The sequence below is a fragment of the Rhizopus microsporus genome (genome assembly GCF_002708625.1).
Source record: "Rhizopus microsporus ATCC 52813 unplaced genomic scaffold scaffold_31, whole genome shotgun sequence".
In the NCBI taxonomy this organism is placed as follows: domain Eukaryota; kingdom Fungi; phylum Mucoromycota; class Mucoromycetes; order Mucorales; family Rhizopodaceae; genus Rhizopus; species Rhizopus microsporus.
In genome coordinates this window covers 97483-106471 of record NW_019671946.1, presented here as the reverse complement: position 1 = coordinate 106471, position 8989 = coordinate 97483, and the positions used below count along the sequence as shown (strand labels likewise).

General features: G+C 38.1%; 4 protein-coding genes across 4 annotated transcripts; 3 read left to right on the top strand and 1 right to left on the bottom strand.

The window, feature by feature from the left end:
* Window positions 1-3020: 3020 nt before the first annotated feature.
* On the top strand, window positions 3021-3486 carry RHIMIDRAFT_316583 (uncharacterized protein; the record flags this gene model as incomplete). Its single annotated transcript, XM_023615063.1, has 3 exons — window positions 3021-3090; window positions 3161-3232; window positions 3293-3486. The coding sequence occupies 3 exons, from the start codon at window positions 3021-3023 to the stop codon at window positions 3484-3486; spliced, it is 336 nt and encodes a 111-aa protein (XP_023461425.1).
* Window positions 3487-4192: 706 nt separating this feature from the next.
* On the top strand, window positions 4193-5680 carry RHIMIDRAFT_95873 (ribonuclease P). Its single transcript, XM_023615928.1, has 5 exons — window positions 4193-4315; window positions 4365-4730; window positions 4781-4906; window positions 4953-5316; window positions 5368-5680. The coding sequence occupies exons 2-5, from the start codon at window positions 4574-4576 to the stop codon at window positions 5564-5566; spliced, it is 846 nt and encodes a 281-aa protein (XP_023461424.1). The 5' UTR covers window positions 4193-4315; window positions 4365-4573; the 3' UTR covers window positions 5567-5680.
* RHIMIDRAFT_242369 (uncharacterized protein) lies at window positions 5578-6206 on the bottom strand (the record flags this gene model as incomplete). Its single annotated transcript, XM_023609766.1, has 4 exons — window positions 5578-5910; window positions 5963-6008; window positions 6057-6067; window positions 6123-6206. The coding sequence occupies 4 exons, from the start codon at window positions 6204-6206 to the stop codon at window positions 5578-5580; spliced, it is 474 nt and encodes a 157-aa protein (XP_023461423.1).
* A 1039-nt stretch (window positions 6207-7245) lies between these two features.
* RHIMIDRAFT_286841 (general substrate transporter) lies at window positions 7246-8780 on the top strand (the record flags this gene model as incomplete). Its single annotated transcript, XM_023613418.1, has 2 exons — window positions 7246-7534; window positions 7597-8780. 2 exons carry the CDS (start codon window positions 7246-7248, stop codon window positions 8778-8780), a joined length of 1473 nt encoding a protein of 490 aa, XP_023461422.1.
* Between the last annotated feature and the right edge of the window lie 209 nt (window positions 8781-8989).

The following is an 8989-nucleotide window of genomic DNA, read 5'->3' as shown; positions in this document are numbered from 1 at the left end:
AAAAAAAAAACAACGATAATGCTCCCCCATACACACTGCAAATTTGGTGAGAGATTATATACAGTGCGGCTGGCAAATTTTGTGCGTTATCGAAAAATAGATAGTGATTTTTGAAAATAAATGGCAATTGGAAGGCATACTTGTTCCAATCATTGTTGCCTCCGTTTCAGGTTCCAATGAGGTGGTAATAGGCTTTTTCACGCCACGCTTTATTTTCAAGATGGAAGGAGTACCGGCACTGAGAGAACTGATTGAACCGAACGACTATATGTGCAAAATAGACTTGAAGAATGCGTACACAGCCATACCGATACACCAAGGTTCCCGCGATTTTCTTACACTTCTCCATCGGGGGACGGTATACAGATACAGGAGTCTGGCCTTTGGCCTCAATGTGGCTCCTCACATATTTTCCAAGCTGATGAGATATGCTCTCGAACCATTACGCAAATCGGGAATCAGGTTTGTCTTCTATCTAGACGACATATGTGTATTAGCAAGAACGAAAGAGGAAATGCAAGAACATACGACCAAGATCATATCACATCTGGAACAGCTGGGTTTTTTAATCAACCAAGAAAAGAGCATACTCCAACCCCAACGGGTACAATCATTCCTTGGGTTCCTCTTCAATTCTCGAGAGATGACAATTCAAGTTCCACAGGTGAAGATCCAAAAATTAAATTCACGGATTCGTCAACTATTAAAAGATAACAAACGGAGATCATGCCGATGGATAGTGAGCCTTATTGGGAAGGTGACAGCAATGATACCGGAAATTGGCGAAGCACTTCTCCACGTGAGACACTTGCAACAGGATCTAGCAAGGTCATTGCGATTGTTGAACCACAATTGGGAAGCACCATGTCAATATAGCATACCGAACATTCAAGAACTGACATGGTGGATAAATAAGGCATCGCAGAAGAACGGAACACCAATCCGTCACCAACCATCCAAGCCAGACCTAACCATGCATGGCTACTATCTTCCAAAAACGCATTGCAGAAGGATTAAATATAGAGGACGTGGAATATTTGTCACAAGCGACAAGGACAAAAACCCACAAAGCATACGGCCATGGTTGGCGAGTATGGTCAAACTGGTGCCAACAACACAACTTAGATTGCAAAGCTTATGATCCCCATGCGGTTTATCGCTTCCTAAACGACCATCCTCACCTGTCAGCACCCACACTGAACGTTATCACTCAGTAATTGCTTCCGTATTTAGCATTTTTCACGAAGACAAAAGATTGATAGAAGAAGACCCGCTGATTGCAACGTTCTTCCAGGCCAAACGCAAGCCCACAGCCTTAATCCCTATCACAGAAAAGCAAGACACAAGGGCCATCTAACTTGTCATAGATCACGTGCGTGGATGGGGACCAGTACGGGACTTAGACGTGAACCAACTCCAGAAGAAGACTCTGCTCTGGTTAGCTATTTCTACGATGATGAGGCTTCGATCCGAATTAGGGAGACTGCAACACCGGGATGTGTGGTTTACTTATGACCGACAGGGACGTAGTCTAGGAATGTCTTTGGCATGCAGAGAACCCAAGGAAAGTCAGTACAAGACAACCAATATAGGAATTTCGTTCAATCTTCCAAAAGATGATTGCTCAATGAAAACTCTGGAACTATATCTGGAACGCACGCAAGAAGTTAGGTCGCCACTACCGCCAGGCCACACACTATTCTTAGCCCACGTGGAAGACAAATCCAAAGTCAAGCCAGTACAACCATCGGCAGTTGCTACGTGAATCCAGCAAGTGGTGCAAGATTCGGGTATAGACACAAGTATACACAAAGCTCACTCAATTCGTGCTGCAGCAAGCACCTGGGCAGTGATGAAAGGACACAGTATCAAACAAGTCAAAAAACAGGCAAATTGGTCAAGCAAGTCAGACACGTTTGAAAAATATTATTATAAACCGTTTGACATAGTTCAAGAAAGTGAAGAAATTACAACTACCATTTTTTCTGCTACGGAGAAGACTACCATCTCATCGGAACCTGAAACGGAGGCAACAATAATTGGAACCAGTATGCCTGCCAATCAATCTGTTGCCGAAGTGGAAGAAGGTGAGGTGGTCACCCACCCGACAACTTTAACTTGGCTTAAAGACTTGTTTTTTCCGCCCCCTACGCAAGCACAAAAAATGGGCATGGGACGCGAAAAGATTTGAAGAAGTAATATAGAAAAAAAAATTTTCTTATTATATAATATTATCTGAAAATAAAGCGTGGCGTGAATGACCCTATTACCACCTCATCTTCTCCTTCCACTTCGGCAACAGGTTGATTCTTGAAAAATAAATAGCATCTAGCTAAAAAATAATTGTCAGCCTGTTATCAAATGATTGTTGTTTTCGAAACCTTACTTTATTCGTTGATTAGTTCCATTGTGATATTTTCTAAATGTAAACAGCTGTCTATTCGTACCTTTTCCTTCTTCTTAAGCGTTGTATTTAACTAATCGTTAGTCATAGTTGCGTATCTATTGAAGCTGTGGCAATTAGCACAATTATATTCGTTAATTTTCTGTAGTCGTAACCCTTTCTGGAAACTTGCAAAAATACTACAACTGATCATCCATAATACTATGATGTATACCATTAATTGAACCTTCCTTACATTTTGGCCTTTGTCTATTTAATGTATTGATATTCTATTATTGAGCTTACTTTATCAAATAAGTCTATTGAGTTGATATCTTTAAAACAACAACAGAAATGCATAGGTTTTCTTTGTCTCAGGATCAATCATTACTGCAAAAAAGTTCAACAAAGTCAAGTCAGTTCACAACACAAGTATCCCATAATATCGGTAAACATATATGGTATTTTAAATTTAATATCGTAAATGGAGACAGTAGCTATTCCAGAAAAAAAAAATATTATTGTAGGTATAGCTCGATTTCATTTTTTTACTTCTTTTCTTTTGTCTGTCTTTCTTTGATTACCACAGGGTACTGAATCAAGCTTCTTCCTTCATAGCTTTCAAAAAAGAACTTACATGAAAGGGAAGAATAAGCAAACAACCACTTCTCCACAACAAAAGGAGTCGCCCAAAAAAGTAGTGGAAGGTAAGATATATATACAAATGATTGACTTTTATTACGCCCAATGCTGACTACAAAAATCGTGGTATTATAGACAAATATGAGAATGTGACAGAAGAGAATTCTGATGATGATTTTCAGCCAACTATAACTAGAAAAAGAAAAAGTATGTATAAGTACAATAGGTCATCCAGATAATAGTTGTCTCAATATGAAAACAATATAGGTAGGGAACCTACACCTGTAAATAGTTCTCAAAAACGAATGGAGAAAAGCAAAGAAAAGCCTAGTAGCTCTACTTCTACTGCTATCATCGAATCTAAACCTAGTGATGATGCTCCTTTGCAAAGTCTACTGTTGCTACTGCAAAGTACAACGCCGTTAGTGACTCTAGTAATTCATCCGCAAACGCAAACATAGTAAAAAAGCGCGTGATAGCAGCCAAAACCACCATGAAGTCTATATGGAAGCCAAATTATACACAATCTTTGCACGAGCTAGTGAATATAACCAACACACTAGCAGCACATACGTTTGCTTTTTCAAAGTATATATTCCGGAAGGAGTTAGAAGAAGACTTTAGCTTTGACTTGAGTGATTACATAAGAAAATGGTTCTTTGTAGAGGTCTTCTTGAGCCTCATCGTTAGAAACAGTAGACCTGGAAGGCTTCTTGTAAAACCGAAAACTATAGATCGTTTGTTTCAAAGCACAAAGAATCCTATTGTAGAAGTGCAAGCTATACACCAATCATGCTAGTGAATGCTCAACGGATAGTACTGTATGAATGTACAAAAATTCAAACTGTATACCTTAACAACATCAAGATTCATTTTGGGAGTATCAACGTTTATTTTTTGATAACGGACAAAATTTACCAGCCGCACTGTAATATAAATCGTACATTTTCTTTCACCACAGAAGAATGCACTTTCAAACTGGGGAAGCTGATAAAACAAAAGACTGGCTTAAGCTACTGACCTCTTTTATCAAATATACAATGCTGGCCTAGTACTGAATCCATTATTGATTAAAAATATGGCTATTTCATCAAGCTTTAATTCAAAATCTTATACAGTACAAAAAAGTCACAGGGCACGCATTTTATTTTATTTTTTCTTATGAGTCAAAAAACTTATATTGCCAACGATGAATCTTCGAAATCCTTTGCTGATTTAAACTATCTCGATTTATCAAAACATGATTCCATTTGGAAAAACATGATTGATATGCATCCTTTTAATCAGGCAGTAAATGCTATTGCGATTTATAACAAAAGTTACTTATTGTGCTTTTTAGCTGACTGTATTTTTACCTGGATGCTCTATTAATTTAGCAAATGAACACTTTAACCAAAAGCTTGGATATTATTATCAAGTAGAAGCTCCTCTTTCTATATTATTAGATTTAAACTTCTTCAAGACATTCTTTCAATCAGGTACAAGAAAGAACGAAAGAAAGAAAGAACAAGAGTTGACAGTTAAATTACAACAGATCAGTACAACCTGATGATGCACACTTTGAATACGGATCTAAACACAGATAATGTTATTGTGCTTGATCCAGAAGGAAACCTTTCATTAAGTTTAGTAAAAGACGCGTATGAAAAGTTTGGTATTCAAGTACAGCACAGATCAAAGGCATCCATGAAGCATAACAAATACAGTAAGCATAAATAAGCTACTAACCCCCAAGGATAACTAACGATCATCTAGTAATCAACATTCCACTTAAGGATAATCAATTGCACCCAGGAAGTAAACAGTTTGAAAGATTAAAGTGGTGTCTTGAGAACACATTGACACAGACATTCAAGCTAGTTTTTGCAGCAACTGATAAAGGCAAGAATATCTAAAATGTCAATCCAGAAAGCTTACTTTAACATAGTGACTGGGCAATCTGTGGATATTGAATGGCCATCTCAAGTGAAGAAAGTGACAAAGATAGACATAGAGCCTCAATTTGAGACATTGACTGACATTCATATACCCAGTTTTGAAAGTATCAACCACTCTTTAAACGGTCAACCAGCCGAAGATTGGGATAGACATGTCATGAATGCATTAGAGTGGATTGGACTAGCTTATATAAGGTCAAATAGAATAAAAGCCAAGACGACAAAGGCAGTAGATCCATTCATCTCTGTATATAAAGCCCCAGCGCCTTACCTGGACAGTCAAACAGGCACCTTGATAAAATGGAAAGGGCTTTTGCCTACTCCTTTTATCCACAATGTTATGACAATGATAAGGTAAAGAGAGAAAAATTAAGACAAAAAGAGAGATACTTGACAATACATTAGAAAACTAATGGTACCTGACATCATCAACCACTGGACATCACTCACCGTATACGGCTATCGTGACTCGCCTTATACTTGGAAAGGAAAAGAACACTACGCGTATTTGAATAGTGAAAACGACTATACTTTCTTGATGATGCCAGAGCATCAAACGGCGTATACACTTCAATTTTATGGTTCTCATCATTCAAACGTTTAAATAAAGACAGTTTATTTACGAGAATACCAGGCTAAAGCTACACCAGCAACAACGAGCGTCAAAGATAAACCAGCGACAACATCAGCAATGACTTGCTTTCTTTCTGCCTTCTTTAATTTGGCCTCAAGTTCTTCTTGAGCCTTGATAGCCATTTCCTTTTGAGTCTTCAGGTCGTTATTGGCCTTGAGCAGGAATTCATTGTATTTACGGATACCCTCTTCTTTACGATGTGTACCGTCACAGAAACCATTGGGGTCCTTTGTGATCTTGCATCCACACAAATAATAAGTTTTGGCTTCGTCAACTACGATCTTCTTTGGCTTAAAGACGCCTTCTTTTCTATGCTAAATGCATTATTTATATTTTGCATACACTTGTATGTGAGATAACTATTACCGATCCATCACAGAAGGGTTGAGTCTTGGATTCACCGCATGTGCACCTTTGAAAGAGTATTAGATTATTAAAAAAAAAAGTTCTATTCTGTTACCAATAGTATTCCTGCCAAACAAGTTAGAGGCAAGACATAAAAAAAAAAAGCGTGTGCCTAGCTTACCTTTCCAGGCTCAAGGTCAACCTTATATGGCTTGGGTTGAGCAAATTTAGGTTCAGGGGCCTTGTTCTCAGTTGAAGCAGACATTAATGTAAGAAAGAGCTGTCGAGAAAAAGAGAGAGAAAAAGGAAAAAAGATAACAAAATAAGAGATTTGAGTAAAAGTGTAAGCTAGGGTAACGTGATACAAGGGCCGCTCAAATTCTGGGTCAAATCACTGATGGGAGTGTGTGCTCGATGCAAGCAACAAAAAGTGATACTTGAGTATTGGTTTATGCTAACTTGAAGCATGTGCTTTTATCCATTATCGTTTGTCTCATTTCAATGGTCAATATTATCAATCATAAAGTAATTCGAGCTACAGGTTGTACGCTTTCTAAATACATTTTGCTAACCAATTGCAGTTTATAAGTTTTTATCAAGTTTTGAAAGATCAACTAGCCCCAGCTAGATCAGAAAAAAAAAAAAAAAAAATTAAAGGATATTCCCAGTCAAAATGATTAGGGAATTGAGCAGTCTACATTGAATATTTTAGAGCCAACAAAATGACACGATGTTTTCGATTTATACCTTTAAAAAGGACCTGCCAATAAAAAATTTAGACTTGTCATAACATCACCCTATCACTGAAAAAGTGTATTTCAGGAACAATTGTAAATAAACATAGGATACATGTAATACGTGTACGTCAATGGTTTGTCTGTTGTATGAATAACTGAGAGGAGTGTATATGTGCTTTTAGATGTTCTTGATTAACTATCATCTTGAAACTATTTGACATATAATCTATCTGACATGGGGGGGTCGCGCGATTATGAACTGATCCTATTTGATCCAAGGCTATTCTCAGTCAAAGTTCGTGTAACTAGAATCACTTTGTACTTTATAAAATGAATTAGATATAGTGAATGAAATATATCATATTAACACTAACGATCACGTTAGAAGTAGATGACAAGTACACCAAGCCATATGTGTCTTTAAATACGAATGGTGCTACGTGACTCTTTATCTGGTTCATCTTGATCTGGAACCATTTCTCAGAAAGGCAAGGAATAAAAAATTTTTTATATATTAAAGCATTTACTTCTTTTTCTTTTACTGCTTTTTTTTATTGCCATAAAAACATGGGCTTTAAAACTGATAACGAAGTCAAGGATATAGATCAAGAATCTATTCCTACTATACATGAAGTCCATCGAGGGGGCCGTAAATCGCTCTATCTTGCCGGTATTATTGCTGCTGGTGGTGGATTTGTCGTTGGTTTTGATACTGGTGCTATCTCGGGCATCATGGTCTTGGAACCCTTCCAAGACCGTTTCTTGAATGTGGATTCAACTTATCGTCAAGCATTACTTGTTGCAATGATGTTGTTGACTGCTACTATCGGTGGACTAGCATCAGGCAATGTGTGTGGTATGATCTATATGTATTATTATTTTTCTATAATATAATAATGTTAACACTGCTACTTTTAGACACCATAGGTCGAAAGTACACTATTCTCCTTGGAACATGGGTATTTGCTATTGGTGCTCTTTTCGAAACTATAGGCTACAACTTTGGATTACTCATGGCTGGCCGCTTATTGGTTGGTTTTGGTGAAGGGTTCTTGACAAATGCTATACCTCTCTACCATACTGAAATCGCTCCTCCAGACATCCGTGGTCGTTTGATTACCCTTTTCAGTGCTACTGCTTCATTGGGTACGATCGTAGGCTTCTTTGTTAATTTTGGAACATCCTATCTTACCTCCGACTGGTCATGGCGAGCACCTTTCTTGATCCAGGTGGGCATTTGTGTCTTACTGTCTGTAGTCTACTTTATGCCTTTCTCTCCTCGTTGGTTAATTGATAAGGGGCGTAAAGAAGAAGCCCTTGTGGTTTTGGCTAAACTGCACGAGTCTACAATCGATGATCCTGAAGTGAAGAACGAGTTTAAGAGTATCTGTGAAGAAATTGAAACCGAGCGATCCTTTGGTGACCGTACATTTGTTGAATGCTTCCGAGGAACAAACATGAAACGCACTCTGCTTGGTCTTTTCGCTGGTAATGGTGCTGCCTTTACTGGAACATATTCCATTAGTTACTATACTCCTCAAATCTTTCAACAGGCTGGTTTGAATGATACTGCGATTTCTTTGGCAACCAGTGGCGCTAGTAATGTCTTGGTGCTTATCTTTACCATACTTACTATGATGTATGTTGACAAGGTCGGACGTCGTCTCGTGTTTGCTTCTGGTGCCTTTATCATGGGAGCATCAATGTATATTGTTGGTGGTCTTTTCCAAGGCTATAATACTATTGGTGAAGATGGCAGCATTGGGTTAGCAAACAGCAATGCTCGTAACTGTGTCATTGCACTTGTGTTTATTTTCCAGGCCGCTTATGCCTACAGCTGGGGACCTGTGGCCTACATTTACCCTGCAGAAATATCCAACATGCGTACACGTGCCAAGGTGATTGCTTTAGCTTACGGTATCAACTGGGCTATTGGTATCTTTATGACATTTATTATGCCTATATTCATGGACAACACAATTTACGGTGGTTATTACTTCTTTGGCGCCTGTTGCACTGTGCTCTTCTTGGGAAGTCTCTTTATTCCAGAAACTAAAGGCAAAACACTCGAGGAAATTGATCGTATTTTCAACCCAATGTAAAGAAATACCAAGCATATATAGAGAGAAGAATTAGAATTCAGCAAATAAATATAATTGTCGTGCCTGCGCCTCTGGTTCTCTTTAGGTAAGTAAGCAAACTCAAGAAAACAGTATGACTTCCCTTTGGTTTACTTTCCCTTGGAGAACTATGCGTAAAGACAATTATCTGTTTTACCTACTAACGTTGTACTTAAAAAGAACAACCGAGG

What these genes read in the sequence shown, in the direction of transcription:
- RHIMIDRAFT_95873 (XM_023615928.1), top strand. Translation starts at nt 4,574, where the DNA reads ATGATGCACACTTTGAATACGGATCTAAACACAGATAATGTTATTGTG. An exon ending in CATGAAGCATAACAAATACA is followed by an intron (nt 4,731 to 4,780) that starts GTAAGCATAAAT and finishes ACGATCATCTAG; the next exon opens with TAATCAACATTCCACTTAAG. An exon ending in AATGTTATGACAATGATAAG is followed by an intron (nt 5,317 to 5,367) that starts GTAAAGAGAGAA and finishes ACAATACATTAG; the next exon opens with AAAACTAATGGTACCTGACA.